Source organism: Ischnura elegans, chromosome 11, assembly GCF_921293095.1.
Source record: "Ischnura elegans chromosome 11, ioIscEleg1.1, whole genome shotgun sequence".
NCBI lineage: Eukaryota > Metazoa > Arthropoda > Insecta > Odonata > Coenagrionidae > Ischnura > Ischnura elegans.
In genome coordinates, this window is record NC_060256.1 from 29,139,075 (window position 1) to 29,165,156 (window position 26,082).

The window sequence follows — 26,082 nt, forward strand, 5'->3', positions numbered from 1 at the left end:
ATTTGGGGGACAGCAATTGGTTGCAAACCATGTTGGCGCAGGGTTCTCCATCCAGGGTTAAAGTGCCATCGGACAACTCTTGCCGGCTGGACTGTAGTCCCTAGCTTGAGCATAATGGGTAAAGGCGGAGTGTTACTATTGTGTGCAAGCAGCAATATCAGTGCAGTGAGCCTCCAGTCACCAACCAAGGAACCTCATCAATACTCGAGCATGGAGAAAATAGTCAGTCTCCTAACCCAAATCAATGGACCCAGCTCTTCCGCATAAAAGCCAGCTTGTGATTCAGGCCCAATGAGCAATTGTCATCATGGTCCCATTTTCTTGCAACAATATGTAAGATGGGACTTTACCTCATACAGGTCCTCGTTGGCCTCAAGCTTCACCCACTCCGTGTCAATGTCAGGTGGTGAGGGCGGTTGAGGTTGGGATGACGTAGATGGGGCAGCTCCAAGCACAAGGGAGTCTGGGGGTGAGGGCTGGAGCAGGGCGTCTGGGTGCACAAGGGGCAGATGGTGAGCCAGTAGCGCCAGGCCACCCTGCTGTGTGAACACGAGCAAGGGCGATGGGAGGCCACTCGATTCCAGCAATTTGCGAGAGTCTTCCTCTTCCTCATCTGTTGTCATACTCTCCACCCCATTTCCTGCCAAAGGCCAAGATGAACCATCTGAAGAGGGAAAATAAATTCTATCATTCCCAAAAAGCTCATTTGAATCAAATTTGATATACGAAGATATAGTGTAACTCTAGGATACATAAGCATAATTAGGCATAACATTTCTATGTTGTTCTGTACTCCTCAACAAAAATTATTACTTGTCATGTAGTCACCTCAAAGGACATCTTCTGGGAATTCCTGATTTAATAATACATGTGAAATCTCAAATTACATTGTCTTGATTTTTATTCAATTGAGCAAATAAAAAGGATAGCTACTATATAAAATTGGCACTTTAATTTGTAGAAACATAGCCACTTCAATCAATAACTTGACTGATAAAATAGATATTTGACTGACAAAAATGTAGTAGTACGACATTAGAATGTAATTAGTAATGACAGTAGAAAAGAAAACATTTACTTAGTACGTGAAACTTCCTAAGCTATTCATTTTTAATTACAACATAAAGCAATTTCATAAAGTCAGGGTGAAAAACTATTGGCTTTCAAATTAGTTATCCTCACCTGAAGAGCTCTGACTCTTGGATAGCTGAAGTGTGATCCTTGGTTCGCTGATAGAATGACCATTTTGATGCAGGACTACCAGAAGTTGGGCGAGGGTCAGCTCCCTTGGTAGTGGGTAGGGCAGGGCAGGGTGCGTCAAGTACGGTCCACTCCTGGCTGACAATTCACTCGATCGGCCTGCACCTGTGCCCCCTCTCATTGGGAGGGGCATAGACCCCGCAGCAGACGATGACGAGGCGGCTGCAGTGGCGTCATTCCGAGCATCCTTGGCTCGCTTGTCCTTGGCTGTGAGCCCTGCGATCATTGAGAGGCTCATTTCAAGGATCTCACCCCTAGTCGGTCCGTTTCCTTGACAACCACCACGGCTGCCAGCGCAAGTGTTACCACGCCCTTCGCTAGATGCTGCCTGACTGCCGTTTCCTGCAACTGTAAATCAAAATTTGCCATGATAACTTCAATAATTTCATGCATAGAGTCCGTTCAAAAGCTGATGGCCTAAGTGCAGAAACTTTTTCCAATGTAACATAATCCAAAGTTATACAACCCACAAGTTATACAACAGTCACACGGTATGATAAAACTTACAAGTGATTATTATGATAAAACTTACAAGTGATATTTTCTGAAATGCACCTCATTACAAATATTTAGTTGATTTACGATAGCTAAGCACTTCTCGATTAAAAAAATAAGGGTATGCAAAATTTGGTAGTCTATCATGGAAATATGAGCAACTGAAACATGTAGGCAATGTAAAGGTGGTATCATAAAAACATGAAATATGGACTTCTTAAGTCAATTTGGAGAACATTTTGGATTCATTCTAAATTCCACCCAGAACAAGGAAAGGGAGGTCAAGTTTAGGAAATCAGCAGGGAAAAAGAGGACAACTGGTGATCCTACGTTTCTGGTATCACATTAAAAAAGAATTCCCAGAGCTCTTCAGTTTCAAAATATCTCCCTTCCAATACGATGCTGATCTTCATTAATTTCCACTGCGAACCATACAATTTGATGTTACAAGGGTATTTTCCAATTACCTCATATTGAATCTCATCAATTTCAAGGGGTTATATCATTGAAGACAAGCTTTGAAGCATCACATGAGCCCCCTTAACCTGTGACAACTACAATAAGATATAGAGATAAAGAAAAGTAGCTATATAAGTTTCCGAGATCATTTATGTCCCATTGCGTATTCTTAAACTAAGTTTAATGTCCAAGGCATTAGTTTTGTAAAAATTAAAAGTTTTGCATAAGTACAAGTGTTTGTTATTTATAGAACCATGGAGATTTTATAGTTGACATAAATCAGAGACATCAAGTGAGGAATTAGGAACGTACCAGCCACTAATCCAAGAATGTCGGCCACTGTCGTCTGGGTGGAGAGGTAGAACAAGTGCCTTTGGCACCGTCCCACACCATACCTCGGGTGGGGAGGGGCACCACCAGGGAGGGAGTAGTTTGGACCCTTAATGTTGGACACCCCCTCACTCCCCTCTCTCATCTCCTCCCCTCCCTTCACAAACACCACCAACTTCTCGCTCTCCAACAACAGTTGAAGTAGCAGTCTCCTCGTGAATCCAGATATGCCATGAAGGAACATCACACCTGAAGCACAAGAATGTCAAATGTAGTAGTTTGCTTATGACTTAGGAAGTCTCCAGGGAAAAACAACTGTACGGTTCTTACCAATTTTCCATTTTCTACTGTGAATGCATAAAATTTCCCTGAATTTATATTAATGGCAAAACAGTCATATTTTTTGGAAAACACAGCAAGGTATAATGTGAAATAAAGCAAGCAGTTTACGAACGAAGAACTTTTAAAAATGTTTTGAATCTTTTTAAATCATGTCTTTAATCATAAAATTTATGACTTTGATTGGGTTTTTTTCATTAGTTGACCCTTTACTCAACAATAATAATAATAATAGTTTTATTGGACATTAATCAAATTAGAATTTGCAATAGTCTTCGTCATACACATAGGAATTATCAAATACACAAAATACATATGGCAAAATCAATTGGATTATGCATCAAGAAAGGACAACACAATTTCACATTCGAAAAACTCATTAATGGAGTAAAAGGCTTTTTTCAATAGCCAGTCATGAATAACTTTTTTAAACTTTGTCACACTCACAACTTTAGCTTCTGGGGGCAATCTGTTAAAAAAGCGAATTTTTGGTATATCAAATGAATTGCTGTTTTTGCTTAACCTGCAATAACTTTTTACATCTATTTTTTATAAGGCCATATTTCTCATCAAGCCTGTTGAAATAAACATTGATTTCATAAAAACATAGCTAACAGCAGAGAAGCATAAAGTGGCTAATTAAATGCTAAAAATGGCCTACTCCCTAGTAAAGAGAAACTTATTTGCATTAAAAAACGCTTCAAACATTCAAAAACACCTACTTGGTTGTACTAATTTCTGTTGCCTTATGACTTCACACAAGACAGTTGAGAGGAGCTGCTGATTAGCTGGATGACACCAACAACATCTGGCAAAAAACTTCACTGTAGCGGATTCTAGGGCAGAATAGGCCTCTGTAGCCAGCTCACACCTGAAAAACAAACAAGCACGAATAAATGACTGCCGAAACTAAAGAGTTAAAATACACATTAATCTTTCCCTATCACCTGAATATAGTCACTTCAAAAATGAATCATCGCAAAAAAATCTATAAAAACAAGGCATCTTATTATATTTTTAAAAAAATTTACAGATCTTAAGTGACCATGAGCCTTGAAAAAAATGAAAACGGCATCTGTCAATATTTCAACAAACCACTCTACATAATTCATTAAAAATTAATAAAAATATATTAAACAATTCATGCAAATAAAAGGCATTGTCAGCACTACTTCATGTTTAAAAGAGAAAAACTGGTGTGAATGCAATAACAATTGAGTTAACCTGAGGATACCTGCAGGACAAAGGATTATATTTTAGTCGCCAAAGTACAATAGAAACCCAAAGATGGAGGCTGATGCAAGGCATGGATGAAGACTAACAGATGAAAAAGTCCTTACCTGTCTTGGCTAGCTTCAGTAGATGCATTTGGTGCAGGGGAATTACAGAGGAGGTTTAAGAGGGGGAGCCAGAACGAAGAGCCCTCCGCGGATCCCAGCCAGTCTCTCATTAAGCCCTCGTAGCACACTTCTCCAAAGAAGTTGAGTACTACACTAATTGTACGAACTTGGAACACACCCAAGCCATCTGAAGAGGAAAACATTAAAAGTCAGCATCGATTGAACGTAATTTCACTGAATTTGCAACTTATTTCTCAAAAAAAAAAAAACAAAATCAAATCAAAATAAATAATTCAGTAAACCTTATTTATACATCAAATTAATATTAAAATTCCTCATGTATTTTCAGTGAGGAATATTTGGCATGGACAAACTGCAGCATCAATATATTTTATGGCCTACATTGGCTCACTATTCATTTCCTTGGGATATTATCTAAGCATAACATTGTCATTATTATTAAGGTTAATTTTATTTCCTTTTCTCAGTTCTTTGGGTTACTCAAGGATAAGGGAGTATCCACTAGATATTCCGAGAAAATGACTGTATCTGTTAATTTTATTGGCCATGGGTAAATTCCTTTCTCAAGTACATAAATTCAATAGTGATATTATATGTTGACTGGCTTTTGAATATGTATACATGTAGTATAATTTAAATTCAATAACTCCAAGCTAATACAAAATTTAAGCAGCACAAAAGTAAGGGTACTGTTTCAAAAATTTCCCATTTATGCCGGATTAGATGTTGGCGTGTTTAATCCTTTTATTATTGCAATAAATTTAATGGAAAAATCAATATTTCCTAACCAGGAAGAACATGATTGTTGCTCTCTCGGCCAATTGCTTTATCAGCATCCGTCAGCGTGGATTGGCTCAGAGGCCAGTCCCTAGCAATTGCACCACCTCTCATTTGACTCATATTGTTGCTGCACTTTCTCTTCTCATGACTCCCAGATGCATAATCCATGACTTCCTGCCTGGACTTACAGAATTCTGCAATAAATGTAGATACATACATAGGTTGTATAAGTCAATAGAGCACGCCAATTTCATGCCCAAAAAGGGTACATAAGATTCAAATACCAGTTTTACAGATTCAACATACTACTAGCAAGGATTTAAAAATTTAATACATAATATATGCTGATATAACCTTAACATATTTTCATCAATTTTTAATACTTCTTTCCATAGAAACTTTAGAATAAATTTTCTTTCATATCCAGTTCATTTCATAATAACCGATTCAAAACTTCCTGAGATACAATACTTCAAACTCTGGTATCTTAAATTTTTTCAACTACAGTAGTTTTCTCTAAAACTTGAACTTCAAACTTATTAACCTTCTTCTAACTTAAACCTGTTAACTTGAAGATACCTTGAGCTTGATTGCTGCTAAATATTGTGAATTTAATTACCAGCATTATTAACAATTAATTAAAGTAACTTAAAATGCTGAGAATGCATAGGTCCTTTCAATGGCGAATGCAAAACAAAACTCAAGATAAAAAAAATTACATTAGAAGCAAGAAATGGGCCTGATTGACCAATTATTTCCTTTTAGGTAGCTCCACACTGCTATCCTCCTCGTATTAAAAATTACCTCAAAGTGAACTGATATGGAGAAAAGGGCCTTCATTACCTAGTATGCCCCGAGCAAGGGCAGAGGGAAGTCCAGAAGCGAGGAGTTGAGAAGTGGCAGGGGGTGACTGGCAGGCAGATGCCAGCGTGTACAACCTCCTCTCGAGGATGGTAGACGAATGCCTGGCACCCTGTCGCTCACCCCCAAAGATGGCGGCACCCCCTTCCCGTCCCTCTTCCATCTCTCTCTCTTTCAGATCGTCTGTGGCCGAGTGGCTCGTAGACTCGCCTTCGTATGCACTTGTCGCTGGGCCCCTCCTGAACAGCAAAATAAGGAAAAGCCTATTTTACAATGCACAGTGATAATAATGATGATAATAAATTTATTTGTCCAACGATTTGCACAATAGAAATATAGGACACGTCACCTCAAGGTCATAAATACACAGAATATTAATTATTTACAAAAAAATTCATTCACACGATAAAATAAATATCAAGTAAAAATACAATTTGTTTGAATTTAAATAGAGGCAATTCCCTTACACCTTTAACTTCCATATGAAGTTTGTTATAGAGTAAGAGGCCCATGTGTTGTGGGGCATATCCAAAATTTCTTGTCCTGAAATGTATCTGATGAAGATTTTTGGAACACCTTGTATTATTATTATTATTATGATAACTATCAGTTGAGGCATGATTAGACAAATTTTTCTCGACATAAATGATGGTAGCAAACATAAATGCAAGGAAGAGAAGGGATGCCAAGTTTTTTAAAGAGAGGCCAACATGGAGTGCTTAGAATGCATTTCACATCAGCCGTAAAGATCTCTTTTAAATTGAATGCGACTCTTCAAAAACGTTTAAGTTTCATTATTTTGACACAGTGGCCACTCCTCTGAAGTTTCCCAACTTGTTTCACAATTTTAAATTCTGTTGCATGACGTGTACATAAGTGAAAATAAAAGTGCATACACTGGATAAATCATTAAGGGATGATAGATATAAACAGCCAGGAGATAAATTGCTATTTCAAGTCAAAAGACCAAGGAAAGTTGCTGCCCTCAGAGAAGTTGCAAATATCTCCACAAAAATGGCTAAGGAATCAATTCCATTCATGCCTTTTCCAGCTATTCTATCCAGCCTCCACGGAAGTAATCATGAAGTAGCAGATGAATGCTGATAGAGCACTTAAATGCCAACTCCATCCCTCTCATCTACAGGAAAAATCACACAAGTGCAAAAGATCTGTAAGATGACTCACGTTTCTAGTCGGTTGCTGGCATTCTGGGAGGAGTTCTTTGATGCCGGGAAATGCTTCAACAAAGTCGGGAAGAGATTCGGTTTGATGTAGCACATAGAACATAGGACCCAGTCTAAAGCTCTCTTCAAGGCAGCATGAACTGGGAGAGTCAAAGTCCATTCATGCAGCAAACTGCAAGAATAATAAAAATTCAATTATTCCAAATGATGATGTGAAATGGAGACATTAATTAACACATTTAATTACAGATAATACCTTCAGAGGATCCAATAATCCAGCTCAACTGGTCATATAATTACCTTTCTTTAGCATATAATATAATTAAAACTTATGGCAATATATTAAAATTTTTAGGGTGTACAGAATAAACACTAGTCAAAATCTACCTGTATTACAAGTATAAACATTATATTGAAGAGAAGACATTTTTATATTTGAGGCATAAGCAAATGTTGACAACAGTCTCTATATACAACATGTAAGTTTCTGGATGATTACATTAGTTTCAAATGAGTAAAACGACAATATGAAAGGACTGGTTGTAATGAAGTGATGTGTCCTCTTTAACTTTCCTCATCTTAGTTGAGAACAAGAAATCCAGAAATCCATTTTCTGGCAATTCTTATCATCTGGAAATACTGCCAAAATGGAACCTGATAATTTTTACCAACTATTAATAATAAACAATTACTGCCATTATTAATAATATCAAACAATTAGTTCCATTAATTGCCAAGTGTCCAAGTGCCATGAGTCTAAATAAAGTAATCACAAAGTCTCAAGTGATATAAACATATCTGAACTGGCAGTGCATTATAAATCAAGAAATATATTAGAAATACAAAGGCTTAATTTTAATAAATAAAATTCCACCATCTAGACCTGATATGACTACTTACAGAGGGATAATAAGAACAAAGTTACAAACCCAAATAGTTCAGGAGTGATGGAGTCTTCAATTTGGCTCGAGGTACCTTCCGCGTGACTTGACCAGAGGATGGCGGAAGCACAGTGAACGTAGTGGGCAGGGGGGGCAGGCCAGCTGCCATTGAAAGCCCGATACTGAGGAGGTCTTACATCACCTAGAGCCTGCAAAATGAAGCACAATAAGGAGTTTTATTGATTAGCAATGCCTATTGTAATAATATGCTCAACCATATTAAGTATGACATGGATAAAATGGTTACATGATCAATTCTTATAAAATGAAAATAATAGGCCAAAATTCCAATTAAACCACATAAAGAGAATACTCTGACAATTATATATTTCAAATAGACCAATCAACATGAATCATAATGTTTTGAATTACAAGTATATATGTAGTTGAGTGACCATGAATATGATGGTAACTGCAGTGTTAAAATATTGTTCATGTTTCATCATCAAATTCGCTTGGAAATCTGAAAAATCCGCTTGGAGAGCAAAAACCCGAGCTCTGGCAGGTCCAAATATATTTAAATTTACAATGTTTTATTTATATTCAAACTCAATTTTGATCATTTCAACGCCTTCATAATTATTTTATTATCCATTACTACTAACATTTAAGTTTATCTACAGTTAAAAATTGAAAATTTTAACTTTCCTTTGAGGAGCCCCAAGTGAAAATGATCGAGCTAGAATTAGTTACTTAAATAATTGCAATTGCTTCTGTTGTGTCCATTCTTTATTTGTGACCCTAGTGCTTGGGCTAATGGTTTAATTTACTTACTTCACGAGCCGAATTCTTCAGCCACTCCAACAGGGCCCCGACCCTCTCTCCAGTGGTATCATTGCGAGTTGTACACAAGCAGAAGAGCAGCTCCACCACAGAGTCCACGGCATCGTCCCTTCGGCTCCCATAGGCAGTCACATCCCATCCGATGCCACACTGTGACCCAACACCCGAGGAACCAGCTATATTCATGAATAAATGCATGAAATAATTATTAAAAATGAAATTACTAATCAACCATTTGGTTTGGTTGAGAAATCAAATGGTTTTACTCAAGTCAAAACATAAAATTCCGATAGAAATTAAAAATTGACATAGAAATTAAATAATCTTTAATTTAACCCTGACTCTAATTCTCAACTCTTAAACAAATGAAACACAGAAAAAAAGACCTTCACATTTCAATTTTATTCAACCTTCTCATGAATGCCCACAAGTTTTACAAGAAGGGCTCAAAAATTAAATCATTCCAATTCTAATTCAAGACATCATTCCAATCCTCCAGCTCAAGATGCAAGTGCATTATATGGTAATTGAGAGCTGTTTTGGATGGTATATTTTGTGGATATGATCCATCCTTCCCAGATAAAAGCGATTAAAGAAAACAAATAAATACACAAAAATTATTTCATACTACGCTGCCACATGGCTTTTTAAAGTTTAACTCCGCAGAAAAATAATTCGGGACTTCACCATTTGGAGTCACGACTCATCACTCGTCGTGGTCAGTCAGTCAGAGTGGTTCAAGAGTCTCTCATTGGTCACTTATTGACTAATGGTTACTATACAGACAATCACTGATGCTGCAGTCACAATGTATCCGCTAGAGGGAGTCGTAGTGTGGGCCATACAGCCCGTGGTATATAAGTGCCTTGCTGTGCGTGCCATCACCAGATGCTCCTCTCCTTCCCGAGACATAGGTAATAACTTAAATTTGGCTATTCTAGATGCACAAATGTATTACTGGATATTTGTTAATTGAATTGATAAGTTTGGATTTTTGATGGAAGTAAACTCTGGGAACTGAATTAAAATATTTGAGGGCGATTATTGGCTTCTTAAGCCAAAAACCCACGTAGGTATACAAACAGCAACTTCGCTAGCGCGACATTACACTCATCCCTGACCATAACCTAATTTCTCTGACATCTATATGACTTCCCAGACCAGTATAAAGCCTGCCAACTCACCATTGCCGAAAGCAGCCGCTGCACCATTGGAGAGGAGGAGGTTGATGAGGGAGAGGGCGAGAGAGGAGTCAAAGAGGCCGAGGCGCAGGAGAACCCTCTCGAGTGTGGGGCCAAGCAGGGTTGAAGGGGGGGAGGCCCTCGGACTGCCCCTGGGGGGCACCAAAAGCAGCCCACTGCACGTTTGTGGGAGGCCAGGAACGGCAGCAGCTGCACTTGCCACCGCACGAGAGAGCTCCGACTTTTCAGGGGGCAGCGAGAGGCAGTGATTTATGAGCAGGAGCCAACCCAGGCTGGAGGTGTGAAAAAAATATGAAAAGAAGCAAGAGATGAGACACACAGGCTGAGGTAATAACCATAACTCTTACTTAAAATGAGTCATCACATTGAAATCTCTACCTCACATTTTTGACCGTATGAATAAAAATGAAGAGGGGGAATAACTACCTCAGTAAAATACAAAAACTATATTTTGAGTCCAATTATTTTCAAGTATGGAGTAGAAATCCCCTTCATTTGTTCTGAATTTTGTGACTATTTTTTGGATCTTTTCATAAAGCAAATTTTTCATAAGATCTAAGTCAACAATTGACAAATATATGATTAAATGCAGTTAAAGATTAACCTTAAAATAAAAATAAAATAGAGATAAAAAATTAATTACAATAGTTATGAAGTATCATTGAATGCAATTGCATTTCATTGAATGCTTGAAAAAACTGGTAAAAATCCAATGAATTTCATGACAAACTCATAACCTCTGTAAGAAAAACCAATTTAATTCTAAGTGTGACTAAAGATTGGACTCTACGCTAGTTTCCTCTTTATTTATACATAAAGAATACAATTCCAAATAAAAAACTTTTCTGCCCCAGCTTCTTCACGCCAGAAGCAATCATTCTAATAAAAAAAACTCATTGGAATTTTGGCATTTATTTTATGGATTGGCAGTAGGGCCTCATTTGAAACAAGATCTTAATATATGCATGTACCTTAAAGAAGTCTTCAGAACTAAATCATTACCTCAGTGATTTCGTGTCTCTGTGGTGACATTCAGGGGGAGTGAGTGCTTAAGAGCTCTATGTCAGCACGACCAACTACGGGGCTTATTCTCAGCCTCTCTGAATAGGAAAAAACATTTGAGCTCTATGATAGACATTTTGGATCACATACCAATGCACTATAGGCCACTTACACCTAACACTTTACCTCCCACTAATCAGCGATGAGTGCTTAGGCAAGCAGCGGCAGAAAAGACCACTCCAAAAATGACAGAGCACTCACACTGACCTGCTATGCAGAGGTCGCCTTTAGGGGGAAATTCTATAGCTGTTATATGAGCACTCGTAGCAATCACTCACCCTGAATACACCTTTATGATTAGGCCCTGACCAGACACAAGTCTGCTTCCAGACTTACATTGACCTTGCATCTTCTTCCACTGCACTGGCGACCACAGCAGCTTGGTTCCCAAGGGAAGAGACTGAGATGCTTCCACTGGACGAGACGTGAGGGGGCGGCTGTGGGGGAAGGGCGGAGGAAGACGAGGAGGAGGTGGTGGAGGGCATGGAGGAGTTGAGGGCCTCGCCCCCATATGCTGTGGAGCCCAGAAGACGGATCTGGGAGAGGCCGACATTGGAGGCGTCTCGGGGACGGTAGAGGCGGAGCAGGACAGAAGAGGCGACTTCAGGGCGAGGCAAGACGAGGCGGATGAAGGCAAGTCCGCCTGTGGCCAGGGGTGGACAGACAGGGGCAGGAGGACCACCGTCACGGGAAACTTCAACTGCTACTGCTGCTGGACAAGCTAAAAGGGTGGCAGTAGAGAATCATGTAGGTAACAAGCACCTATTAAAGGTTTCTATAGATAGAAATATTCATAGAGGAAGGATTCAAAGATTTAGTCAAATTTGAGTTTGAAATTCTATCCAATCCACTACTTAGAGGAGCACCTACCAGTTATATGGGTTTGTTAGATTTCAATTTCAAGTCATCAAGTGGATTGAAGTTTAGAACTTATGAGGTTACCTACAGAAAATTTTCAGGCTAAAAGGAGAATTAGTATTTGTATTAACAATATGGAAAGGTATCAGATTCAATCAAATTTTTAAATTGAGAGGTAAAAATAACTTTGCTGGGCTAACTACTAAAATTTACAAAAAAACACTCATATGTTGATATTTTGTGCATCCATTGTTGTTAAGACCTTTACCAAGGCTCTAACATCTTCTTGATTTGAGACCTAAAATTAATAGATTCCTTGATATATTGTGGCACAACATTATCACACTGTCACATAAATGTAAGGGAATAAATATTACTTCACTATGTTGAATAATATTTCATGATCCCGAAAAATTATATTCACTGCGACAGGGATTTCGAATGATCCCAAGCTCAAGACTTGGTTTGCAAGTATATTAATCTCGACATCAAGCAGGAGTCAAGCAGTAATTTTTCCTCGCTCAAATCTTGAAAAGTTGATACTCGCACAGCCCCAAAGATAAACACCAAAATCTTTAATTGATCTAAGATGTACCAAGAGGGTACCAACCACTTTTGAAACAAAGATACCAAAAATGCACTCACTTGCCAAAGATGTAAGATGAGGTTGTAACTCAACAACCTTCAATAACACTGCGCATGGCAATGAAAGTGTGAGCTCGACCCATGCCTCCTCCGGATAGAAATGATATGACCAGGCTGGGGTGCGAGCTCTCCTATGAAGTGGAGCACTGTGTATCAGAACGTCAGCAGGTTGAGCCGTTGGACTGCTTGAGGTGATGGTACCTAAGGGACACGCATGAATATTAGGGCAAAATTAAAACATAAAACACATATAATGTAGACATTATATTCAGAGTCAATGAAAAACACTAAGCATTCAAATACTACCACTCTGATTCACAGACACTCATTTTCAAATATTTCAAGTGGTTCAGTCTGGTGAATACAAGCAATACAGGTGAGTACAAAATCGAACATGTAAAAGTAATTACCGTATATCTCCGAATATAGTCCCCCCTTTTTTTCCAAAAATGGCCGCGGAAAAGTAAGGGGGGGGGACTATAATCGAGTGTAATCCAGTTTAGCATACTAAAGGTGACCATAAAGTAATAAATAACGGCATAATGGCTAATGTTCTCGTAGTCTTTCTATTTGAGTATATTTATGAGGATTATAATCGGAGATATTAGTAAACACTGCCACGTTTTACCGGAAATTAAGACAATTTTTACCACAAATGTTGTACAGATATGATTATTCCGATTCAAATAGCATATCAAATATGCGTTTTCACGGAATCCATCGGGTAGCCGCTAATTTTTCTTGGAAAAGTATTATTAGAATAATTCAATCGACACTGATCACTTAATGACGCAAAACAGTAAATAATTAAAATGAAAACTAAACACACTATCATTACATTAATCGAACACTAGAATTGAATCAATAGTATATGTACCCGTCGCTCATTTAATAACTACACGATTTAAATAATTGCGAAAAATAAACAGATAAAGTGAACCTTTCGTGACGATTTAGCATTTCATTGCGTCCGTAGCTACTACGTCCATGTGCCCGTGTGGTTCGTGTTTACAACCACTGTCTTTACCGCCTTCGCAGGACAAGAATGCGCAATAGGTGATGCATTTGTTTCTGAAAAGGCGCAATAATCGACGACTTTAAACCAGAAGCGCCGGCATTACTGCATTTGATCGAAATACAGCGACTCAGCATCGAAAGTGTAATCAATTTATTGAGGAATATCTTCAATTCGTCAGGGTAAATAGGATCGATAAATTACGTCGCATAACGTTTCGCAATTATTTCCGCGACATTTTCTTTACTAAAAATAATTTTACGTTCAACAGTGAGGTGATGGATCAAGTAGAAAGATGAGGATCAATCCTGCCGCAGATTAGAGGCCTTCAAAGACGGAGTTTCGATGCCAATTTAAAAATAGCCGTTGCAGAATACGCCGTAAATCATAGTATTTACAGCGCTAGCAAAGCGCTAATACATCGCGGAAGTCATTTTGGGGGTCTCGATGCGGCAGATTCAAAGAATTAGAGGAAAATATCGTCGAATTTGTGCGCAAATGCAGAGCAGAAGCTCTTTGTGTAACTTATGCAATGATTCGCGACGAGGCATTGAAAATTGATATAATTTTTTTTCAGTTTTAATGTTTGTTGGAAAAAGTTTATTTCTTAATTTTATTACTTTGATATTTGTAAGTCCTGTAGTTTAATTGTTTTGCTTAGCAGGCATTTGATAGCAATATTTTATAATATTTATAATTTATTTAACACAATTTTATTTAGATTTCCTAAATTCTTCAGGTCACTTGGATTTGTGATGACTTGATGGGTGTGTTACACTGGATCTAAGGAAGTTTCAGGGCCAAATGCAATACTGTTTATGGGCTTTAAGTTAAAGCTTATATATTGACATTGTCTGTAGTCATTTGGAAATCAAAAATATTAATAATTTGTGAAGGTTTAAAAAATAAAATAGTCTTGGATACTTAAAAAAATTTCTCATTTCTTCATTACATCTGGTTAAGGAACTATAAATTACTGATACATGCAATGGATCACAACATGTTTTAGGTATAGTTATTTTGTTGTGATGGAAAATATGTGAACAGATTTGTTCTTAATCTTCACAGAAAATAATAGTTTTTATCGAATCTAGAATCTTAACTTGCTAACCACAGAAAAATTGCCTTCCTTTACATTTTAAAATTTTTCCCAAAACTGAGGTCTCAAAATTGGGGGGGGGGACTATATTCGGGGGGGGACTATATTCGGAGATATACGGTAAATAACAGTAAAGGATGGGTTGCCTCGAAAAAAAATGTGCTTGAACAATACAACAAATAAAATTAATGAAAGTACCACATTAGGTTCCATAACATAGCTATATCTTCACGTTTAACTATGCGTAATAACATTGTTTTCCATGATTGAAAGGTTTCATGGAGTTAAGCCTGAAGTTATTAGTAATATCATGAAGGAGACTTATTATAACCCATTCAAGATCATATCTTATCTTCAGATAAATCTCAAGGATGAGCATTGAGTTGAAGTGGATGCTATTCAACAAATACAGGTATGGTACGGTATTTGGAGGAGGCGATTGACAGCTATGGTCATTTGCGCCATGAGGGAAGGGTATGGAAGGAAGGGTGGAGAAAAACCCAGCATTGGCATTGGTCTGCTCTTAATGAAATGCGCCAAGGAGACCATGCCTTCACGTCCCATCTGACAGACGGAGTGCTGAGCTTGAAATGTCTTCCACATGATCCTCAAGCAGGGATCGGCTGGTTTCTGATAACTCTCTGCCACTGCCGTGATTTGAACCCGAGCCCACCAGGTGGGAAGCCAACACTCTAGCCACCACACCAACCCGATACCCTCAACAAATATATTTAATGCACTTAACTTTCTTACGATTTGCCCTTTCACACATTCCCAATTGATGATACCTTTTCCTAAACTTATGTATGCAAAATTCAGGCTTAAGAAGGCAAACAGTAGGCATTTTTTAATTTACTGGGATGGTTCAGTTGGGAATTAAACTATTTTTTTAAAGTCAAGCCAAATGTATGACTGGAATCTTGCATTTGAACAAATTTAAGTAAAAATAAAATGGTAGATTCCAAAGAGATTAAGCATACGGCCAAGCACTATGCAAAGGAGTAGTTGGGAAGGGATGACATACTCGGCTTGAGTTTGTGACAGCATCAATTTATGTGAGAAAGAGTTAATCATGTCCTTTGTTCCACACGGATAACTTGAGAATTAGATAATAGAACAAAAAACAGATTAATACGGGTATCTTTGTTTTCTAAATTATTACCAGAGGATAAAATAGAAATGGTGAACAATCCCTTTCCCATTCACTGAGAATTAGTAGAAGTTGTCATGCTACGTATGTTAAAACACACAAGATGACTACTCACCAATATGAGCAAAATTCTGGAGCCCTTCCATTCCATCTGATGGTGCTCCAGGTTTCCGTGGCAGAGGACTAGGAGCAGGTAGAGTTCTGCCAAGATGACGAGTGACCACGGAAACAAGACTTGGATGAGGGCTAATTAGAGCTCGATTGCTTTTCACAAGATTTTCACATATCACCTGAAGAAGATGCAAAAGAAAATAAATTAAATATGGTGATGTTAACTTTCATTTCAAATATCATTTTCGATTTCTCAGCATTTTTTCTAATTTCCAATACAATTTTTTTTAATTTCCCAGACCTTACATTGATAGCAAAGCAGTCATATTTGGAGTAATATGGACAAATGCAGCAAGAAATATTGTGAAATACACTTCAGAAGCTACTCATCATTATATCATTCAACCTGGTAGCACCTCTCCACTTTGGCAGGTGTCTTCCATAACAAAATTGAACAGCAAGATCAACGAGCCCTAGCTAAGTAGACACAATGGACTGATAAAAATTATCATTGAAGGATAGTTGGAAGGGAGGAACAGCAGCAGGCCTTGGATGAGATATATGGAGCAAGTGATATGCAGTGACGGATATAGAGTAGAAAAATTATGTATGTGTTTAAAGTATTAGCTGATGGGAGAATTGATTAGACAGTTGCATCAAACCAATAGGGTGGTTTCCTATTATTTTTTTATTGCCTATATCGGAAAATTATTACTCCTGGAGTACGTATTTCACGCTTTTAGATTTTTAAATGACGATATCTATTTTTTGCGATTAAATGAAAAGTGAAAATTTTCAAGCGCGCGAAAACGCGACGGGTAAGGAAATCTCTCCGTGTGACATATTTCTGGTTTCCCCTCCCGCCTTGTGAGGTGACCTTGATCGAGGCTCTGAGCGCTGATAGGACGCAGGATGCTAGAGGGTAGCTGAGTACCTTGCTGTCTGGTAGCGCTTGGCTTAAAAAAGGTTTATTAATACCTTATCAAACGAAGAAAACTTTCCGACCTTAGCCAGTTTTAATAGGTGATTATTAAGACATGTTTCCCTGAGCTCTGCCCCTCATGCATGCATTGGTAATCTCAGACGATGTATAACTCCTATCTTCTCCTATAGAAACTAGGTCCCTGTGACGTCACGTGGAGAGGCATCGCATGGGCGCCAATCTGGCCCTTTTCAAATGAGGATAAAAATGGACCATTGCCATTTGTCTAAACCGGTATTTCTAAAACGAAATAATTTGTATATTATGAATACAGTAATTGTGGGTAACAAATCGCAATCAATGCCTTTCGGTTTCTTTGATGAAGGAAACTACCCTATTATCAGCTAGATGACAGTTGATGATGATGATGACAGCAAAATTAGCAAAGATGCCTCGGTAATGACTAGCTCCACTAAAATCGATTGGCAATCAAAGTTTTAACCAACACTGTGTACATGATAAAATGAAAGACAAGATGTTTAAGCAATAACAATAAATGCATACCCCTATTCCACCCATTTGGTTGAACTGGTTCAGGGCCTCTTCAGTGTCCAAAACTCTTAAGATCAGCCACAACAGAGGTTCCGAAAGCTGCACCACTCGTGATACTGAGGCTAAGTGCTCAACAGATGAGGAAGAATTCCTGGAAGATGCATCATCCTCCTCTTCTCTCACTAAAAATATTTAAAAAAACATAATTCTCAACATAGAAAAAGACAATCATTGCCATCAAAGGGTGGCTACCATTAGCCAATGTTTTAATTCCTATACTTTTTCCTAATATTTCCCAGATGGATTTACCTCACAAAAGATTCCTAAAACGTCACTTATTGAAATATTTTGTCTGCAAAATTTAAATTTTCTTAAAATCCCACAAAAGCTAAAAAAATCTAAAAATTACATCCTAATTAAAATAATATAAAAAATCATGAGTTTTGATAACTGCGTGATCATGAGTGAATTTGACAAGCTACCTTGACCTCAAGTCTTGGAAATGAAAAGAAAACACGATGTAATATATTTGGAAAATTATAGCATAGACATCAAATCAACATAGGGGAACGGAAGGGGCTGAATACAGTGGAAGGCCATTTTAATGAGTATGGTACGTATCGAGAATCTCTTTATAACAAGAGATTAGAAGTGTACTATCAAAATGCCTATGATTGATACATACAAAAGATATGGATATAATGAGGCCAAGAAGTCCCTGCCATAATATGCGCTTGGTATTACAACATATCTCTTCTTCTTATCTTCAGAGCAGTGCATAACTTAGTAATATAGTAATGCTAAGGAGAAAATCTGGCCCAAAGGAAATTCACACAAATTCTAGCACTAATAATTTACCATTGACATTCAATGACAGAGTGAAATAAGGGAAGTATATGCTGAAATAATCTGTAATGTGAGTTGAAATACAGTCGTTTGCATTACATACTCTTACATGTATTACAACACAGCCATATAATGGCAATGTAAGTATTTTAAGCGGCTTGTAAGAACAAAATTTAAGATAAAACTGCTATATTTTAATGAAACAATATTGTTTTCTTAATGGAGTAAAGAAACTATGTAAGGTTGACACTATCACCTAAAGTAAACAAAGGCTGCCCATACGTGCTTTGCCAAGTACCAACTTATGCTGGTCAGACAATAATGTGACATGCATTTCTAATGTCTTACTTGTCTCTGATGTTGATGGTCTAGGAAAGAGGTCTGCCATGTTGTAGAAGAATTGATGCGCGGGGGGAGGGTGTGGCGATAGGAAGCGCAGGAGGGGACCCAGGATAAGTGTAGGGCTGGTGGCTCGGTGTGCCAGCACCGAGAGTAGGCGGAAGACACAGTCGCCCACCGACATGGGCTCTCCGGAGCATGTCCTCTCTCCAGGCGGGGATGAATTGGTTGAGCGCTGCCTTGTCTGCCTGCCACAAGATGTCATCGTGGATGATCCGTTGGGGGCTGACACAGGCAGGGAGCCACCACAGCCCCCTAGAGCACAGAGCAGCCTCACCATTGTAGGCTCGTGTTGAAGAACTAGAGGAAAGGAGGGGATAGAAGGAAACATATGAAATAGTGGTATAGAACATTTTATGTAGTGACCCTTTCCCTCTCTCACTCAGTGATTCAACCTGTAGGTTACTTTGAGGAGGTGAGGGTAGAGCTTACCCCACAATTAGCCTCAGGTGAATGAATTCTCACATTCAAGGTAGTGGTCCAATTCCTTTCCCAAAGCCACCTCGTTCTTCTAAGATTTTTGAGTGGGGTGTCTAAAGGCTAAAGTCGGGATTTTTTTTTCCCTTGGGCTCCTAATGGCCAAGTGTAAGTACAGTAGAACCTCGGTTATACAACCCTCAGTTATACGATGACCTCACTTATACACCGATTTTTTTTAGTCCGGTGAATAACCCCATATGAAACCATGTATTTCCAACCTCAGTTATGAAACTTTTCACTTATACGACGACCTCAGTTATGAAACGCATTTTTCCATTCCAATGAGATAAAATACCTCACTTATACGACTCGTCAGCTACCTGTTCTACGAGAAGATTGCGGTACGCGCGCCGATTTTAGTCACAGGAGCGGGAGTAGTATGTGCTCATTACATAGATATGTCAATAAAGAATAATAAGTTTTAATAATTGTACGATGCTGTTTATTAGATATTAATTTTAACTGCAGTATATGATCATTAATCCGGAATATCTCTCAAACGGAAGATGGTCTAGAATTTTCCAAGGTTATGTTTTCCGTCGCCCCAGCGAAATAACGCCTAAATGAGCTGTTAAAAATCCTTGCGTATCAAAAAATTACGCCACTGGCAGGTGCTCCATATTATCAATGGCATGGTATTTCGAGGGAGAAAACCGATAGTTGGGGTCATTTTCGTCATGAGGTAAGGGAGGGAGGATAGAAACCCTGTGCTGGAATTAGCCAGGTTGTAACAATAGGCTTAACGCCCCATCTGCCTTACAGTGTGTTGCACTGGAAGTTCAGTCCACACTACTTTCAAGCAGGGATACAGCCATCTCTGAAAACTTTCTTCCTCTGCCAGGACATGAACCCGGGTCCACAGGGTGTGAAGCCTTCGTGATGCATGAGTGAAATTTTACTCCCTAATTACGGGGTTAATTTGAATGACTTTCCTCAGGTATTTCAATTCTTCAATCTCCATCTCTTGGGTTTGTCTGTAGGTGGTAAAATGAATTTCCTGAAAACTGCTTTAGTGAGTCAACTTTTTCAAAAATTGGCTTCTCTGTGAACATTTAGTATCACCATTCCGAAATTTCTCCAGTATGTTAGCCTTTAGGCTTTGTACCAGAAATGCTGAAAACGTTCAACCGTGGGTAAAGTTGTTGAGGAATGCAAAATTATGTTTCTCTTAAAGTAACACATCATCATTGGTGTTGCTTGTGAGTAAATAAGATTACAAGGCTTCAATTTCTTGCCTCCAAATGAGTAATTGCATCCTGGAAACAAAGTGGCCCTTATTGAAAAGGATTTCATTCTAAATACCGAAAAACCTCACTTATGAAACTTCCTCACTTATGAAACCTTTTTTGGTTTTCCGCTGAAAGTTTCACAAGTGAGGTTCTACTGTATATTACAGTAAACTCTTGATTTTACGAAGTCAGTGGGACCGGAAAATCGGCACTTCGTAAAATCGAGTTTCGTAAATTCAAACCTTTTTCATAAGTCACGAAAAAATGTTCGCTTTTGTTTCTTCCGCCGTTTTTTGTCTTTAGTGGTCTTATTTAATTGTTTTCGGTGGTTATTCTCGGTATAATTCATAGAAAAGGGTTTTTGTTATCGAGTAAGGTATGTGAAAAATCGTTAAATAATTATACCACCATAAAATTCCCACATCTTGGTCATACTTCAACATCAACGATCGCTTAAGAAATTCCCGACCAGTTTAGAAAACGTAATCAAATAATGAATTGCAAAGTTTATTATAAGAATTTAATGTTCTAAATTTGTGGTTAGGAGCGAATAACAACTATTAAGTTCGCGTAAGATAGATATTTGTTTCCAGCACCCACGGAATGTTAGCGGCAGCCGGCCTAACCATAGTAACCTCTATGGGCCTAACCGCCATTTATGTCGCCCTCTATCGCTCAGTGACGAGAAAAAAAAACGAGGGCCTCCACCCGTTTCCAAAATAACCTTCGTAAGTTAATATTTCGAGTTACTCTGTATATTCAGTTGAATGTGCCATCTTTTCCATTGGTTATTTTTGTTGAGATTCAGTTACGATTCTAAATTTCGTAGGATATGATTATCTTCTGGCAAATATTTGAAGTAAATTCTGTTTGAGCTCTCCGTCCGGATACTGTGCTCCATCATCTTCGCAGACGTTGCTACGAAAGACTTTATTCTTCATCCGGACCAAATTCTTCATACCGGGTGTGAAGTGCTATGTTCATATAGTATTTCTCTCTCTTCTTTTATGCCGACAGGAGCAAGGTTCCAACCGGAAAACGACAGGAGAAACATCTTCCATTATCGGAGAAATAAAGAGGGAAACGTTATTATCCGCATTGATTGTTTTTCTACAAGAGATGTTTCATCATTTCTCAACGTGTGTGAAGTATTGGTTCACTTGCGTGAATTCCCAAAAATGACACGCAAAAACCTGTACATTCACCTCATTTACTTTTCGTGTCCCTTTCTCCTCCGTATTGAAAGTTATGCAAAGAATCGTTGACGTAGAGAAAAGATTTTCTTAGCTTTAGCACTAAAAATAGTCGCGCAATAATCGTAAATAAATATAGTGAGGAAAGAGCAAAGAAAATAATTTCAATTGAAACGTCAGCAGAGAAGAAGAGAGAGAATTATAAGCGCGGCACCATTTCCCTGATAGTGGAAGATACTTCTTCAGCCTCTCTCCTGTTAATAACTTACCCCCGTTGCAGGTAAAGATGAACCATGCCCTTCTCCACAATCGGGGAACGTTCCCAGTGGGTGGGGTGAATAAGAGTGGGATGGGGATTGCCTGAGGAAAGAAGTGTGGTCAGCACAAAGGAGTGGTGAACACAGGTGAAGGGGGCAGGAGAAAGAAGGGTGGGGAAATGGCCTTCAGCTCTGCCTCAGTCTACGTTTGGGGGCCGTATTTTTTGCGACGCACTCGACCTCTGTCACCTTAGGGGGGAGGGAGTGAATGGGAAATGCTGGGGAGCGAGGGGGTTGGGATGCGTAAGATGGGTGTCAGCAAGATCAGCAGAAGGTCGCGGGAGGAAGTAAACAAAGACTTTGGAAAAAAAGATCTCTCGGCATGGGAAAAGGGGGAGACGCGCGAGAAGAAAGTTCACGGTTAGAAGTGCGTCTTCATTACGAGTAGACTGAAAAATAAGTTGGTGGTTAATAGAGCCCAATACTTAAGATATTTAAGTTGTTTATTCAGGAAGGCTATTATATACACGAAAAGATACTACTTAAATATCAATTATTTTTTTCCTTTTTGCCCTTCTCCATCGCGCTTCCACCATGGTTTCTCACTTGCATAAATGGGAATGAAATTGGGGACCTAACTCGTTAGCCAGATCAATATATCTTAATGTTTGGAGGGCAGCGGGTACTTCTTTTTTATTTGGTGAAATTACTTCACTTTCATCTTCGTCGTCACTGCTATTATGACTAGTCCCGGCCACTGCTTCTTCCGACGCATGTACCGGCGTCCCATTGTCGCAAGCCCGGAGATCATCGTCAAGGGCAATATAATCGTTTGATGTTGCGCGCTGTGCTCTTCCTGCTTTTTCCAAGAATTTTTCAAAATCATCTTTTAAGCCTCTAATCTCCTCCGCGATTTTATCCGCTGCTGCTTCCTGAATGTATAACGTAACGAATCAACCATAGCCGTGATATTATAGCAGTAGAATTACTAGTAGGCTAGTGGTATCTATTACCAACCTCGAGAACATCCTCATGATGCGCTATAAAAGGGAATCCGGCCGATTTCCATCAATTTGCGATTGTAGTGGAGGAAATCAAGTACGTCTTTGAACCGTGTTTCTGCGACGAAAAATGACAATTTTATTAACTTGGCCATTTTAGCAAAGTTAACAAAGTCGTTATTCCTCATCGCAGAAACACGGTTCAGAGACGTACTTGAATGCCTGATAGGCAGGAGTGCGATGCAAACAATTATTTTTGATGATGGCATTGATTGATAGATTTTCAAAATGCAGTCAGAGCGGTCACTTTTGGGTAGAAAGGCTCGGAGGGTCGAAGAGAGGGACCAGCGAGGGTGAGCTCGTCGAGGAAAGGGTCCCGGATTAGGGACCCTTCGAAGTGCTTCGGCGAAAAGTAGTCAAGTAGTCTTCGAAGTACGTTCACAGCAGCCTGCCTTGCGAACGTACCAGGTACGTTCACAGCAGTGCAAAGGGTTAATTAGGAGTGTACAAAGTACCCCGCTCGACCTTCCTGACATGTTAAACTACGAAGTAAATAGTAAATAGGGGCATTATATCAGTCGCGATATTTTAATTAAGTCCTACTTCCCCTAAATTCCCACCGTGAGGTTTTAGGTGAACCCTTTCTCTCCAAAGTTGCACTATCATTTACGATTTCACACTTTTGATGAACCACAGTTGGAAGCGCTGAATTTTTTTAGCTACTTACGCCGGCGTAACTAGTTTTGTTGACAAATATTTCGCTACAGTTCGTAAAAACGAATGCCTTTTGCTCCTGGGGACCGATCCGAGGTTCGTAAATTCGAAACATTTCGTATAATCGAAACTTCGTATAATCGAATAGCACCATGTATTTACCATAGGCTTTTCGCCGGGACCGCACTATCACTTCGTATAATCGAAAACTTCGTAAAATCCTGCTTCGTATAATCGAGAGTTTACTGTATTACCATATCTATCAAATTTTCACCAACATTAGGAAAAGGACAATGTCACTTTATAAAAGACTATATGGCAGTGATGGTTGCCTATTTCACTTCTGAAAATGAATTTCACTATCCAAGTTTTAAATCCATGTTTGTTTCGATTCATAATGACTGAGGGTCTACTTAAAATAATAATCTTTTTCCAAACATAATGCCAGGAAAGCTTGGCATCAATAAAATTTTAAGGATTTTCAGTTGCTATTTAACTTTCCATGCTAATGGAAAATCTTTACAATATGTTCAACAGATAAGTGAATTTAATTTCTGGGGGAAAAGGGTGTGCCTCTTTCAGGATTTAAAAGGTATGTACTGAAGAGTAATAAATGCATTACCATTTGCAATTAGAATGCACAGAGCATATACCTCTGATTATTCTCATTCTCTGACACAGTGCAACAGATTTTTTGAAGTATTTTTCAGAAGTCCTTGAGACAATTTGAACTAAGTTTAAATGGAAATACATTATATAACTAATAACTTCAGGCTTTACTTTGTGAAACCTCTCCATATTGGAAGTAAGGAAATAAAACTTTGTAAGGTTCACTGTTATTTAATTATGGGCACGACCCGGGTTTCGTAACTTGGTTACATCGTCAGGTGACTGATCTTGCATGCATCATACATTTATACACAAAGTACATAAGTGACAGTAAGGACATCTATCGGAAAGGAAAAGGACTGGTTGAAAGGGCGGGGGTGAGGGTTAAACACGGAATGGATTAGTGAGAGGGAAAAACCCTCGTCCCAAATCAAGGCTGCCCCTTTCCCCCCACTCTCACTATTCCATTCCGTGATTAACCCTCACCCTCACCCTTCCAACCAGTCCTTTTCCTTTCCAATAGATGTCCTCATTGTTACTTGTGTACTTTGTGTATAAATGTATGATGCATGCAAGATAAGTCACCTGACGATGTAACCAAGTTACGAAACCCGGGTCGTGCCCATAATTAAATAACAGTGAACCTTACAAAGTTTTATTTCCTTACTTCCGAAATACATTATGTTTCAGAAAAACATTTTTCAGAGCATAAATGAGCTTAGGGTAAAAATATACTTCAGTATAGAGCAGGAGAAATACAGCAAGGGAAAATACCTCAAACATGAAAAGACAAAGCAGCCTGGCCAGAGCAGCTGCCGTACCCAGGAGAGAAATAAATAAGTCCTCCCCAGTATGAATTGTGTGCACATGATCAGTAACAAACCAGTGATTGTAAAGCGGGTAGCACATGTGAGAAATGAGTTCCACTCGTCCCTGTCAGCCTCACCTGTATCTGCCACACATGGCACTTTGGTGGCTGGGCGAGACTGCAATCCCATCCAGGCATCTCTTCCAGCAAGGCTATCTCCACCAATCTGCTGACGCTCTGCTTTATCTTCATCTGTCTGGGCGACTGAGTTTGCATTCTTCTGCTGACTGTCTTCAAGACGAGCGTCTACATCAAGCCCTCTACTTATGCTAGAACTTCCTCGAATCTGTCATGAATCAAAAACATTACATTGAAATGATATGGAAGTAGGAGTATATTGCTGTGAAAAAATAATTCTAAACATTGATGAGCTGTGACATGATAGTTGACAACTTTATTCCACACTTCTGAAGGAGAGGACAAACATATATCTTAATGCTGAACCTGCTTTTATTGATATCTGCCACAGAGAAAATATGAATACAGTGAAACCATGTTAATACAAGTACAGCTCATTGCAATATTCCCACCAAAACAAGAGATTTCCAGGGCACCAACTGACCTATGATTAGCATGTTAAAAAATATGGTTTATAAAAGGTCCTTTGGAGTAGGCAACCTCTATTGTGAGAGATTCAATGTTTGGAAAACATTCACCAATGGTGTTTAGTTGCTATAATACCCAGGAATCCGTCAGAAATGAATATGCTGTTTTAACCCATTAATGCCCAGAAGATTTTTTTCAAAATAATTTACTTTTTTTGCTTAAATTATGATTAGGCATCACCCCTGATGTGGGAAAAAATATTTTAAAAAATCTCTAACATTTGCATAGTACTTAATCCTATACGTATCTTAAGATACATCTGGGCACTTAAGGGGTCAAAAAAATGTACATTATCATTTAATTGTGTTGATGCACGTTTTTGCTATATAATTCATTACTGATGCCTTCATCACTGGTTTTTGAACTTCAATTTTAATTTTTATGCATAAAATAATATAATGTTGAGTATTATTATAGTATTATTACATGAACAATTTACATTTGCATTTTGAAATTTTACAGCGGTGTGAC

The 26,082-nt window shown here is 38.6% G+C and overlaps 1 protein-coding gene across 1 annotated transcript in view; it reads right to left on the reverse strand.

The window, feature by feature from the left end:
* The window catches only part of LOC124167598 (baculoviral IAP repeat-containing protein 6), a 127,705-nt gene that overhangs the window by 27,872 nt on the left and 73,751 nt on the right, over nt 1-26,082 (reverse strand). Inside the window, exons 35-51 of the mRNA XM_046545578.1 lie at nt 25,084-25,291; nt 18,604-18,954; nt 17,422-17,591; nt 15,940-16,114; nt 12,561-12,761; nt 11,394-11,778; nt 9,978-10,267; nt 8,785-8,969; nt 7,999-8,159; nt 7,071-7,241; nt 5,868-6,124; nt 5,033-5,218; nt 4,224-4,410; nt 3,606-3,754; nt 2,527-2,793; nt 1,183-1,608; nt 351-664 (exon numbers count right to left, since the gene is read on the reverse strand). Coding sequence (XP_046401534.1) covers nt 351-664; nt 1,183-1,608; nt 2,527-2,793; nt 3,606-3,754; nt 4,224-4,410; nt 5,033-5,218; nt 5,868-6,124; nt 7,071-7,241; nt 7,999-8,159; nt 8,785-8,969; nt 9,978-10,267; nt 11,394-11,778; nt 12,561-12,761; nt 15,940-16,114; nt 17,422-17,591; nt 18,604-18,954; nt 25,084-25,291 — 4,083 coding nt within the window. The remainder of the gene's footprint in view (nt 1-350; nt 665-1,182; nt 1,609-2,526; nt 2,794-3,605; nt 3,755-4,223; nt 4,411-5,032; nt 5,219-5,867; nt 6,125-7,070; nt 7,242-7,998; nt 8,160-8,784; nt 8,970-9,977; nt 10,268-11,393; nt 11,779-12,560; nt 12,762-15,939; nt 16,115-17,421; nt 17,592-18,603; nt 18,955-25,083; nt 25,292-26,082) is intronic.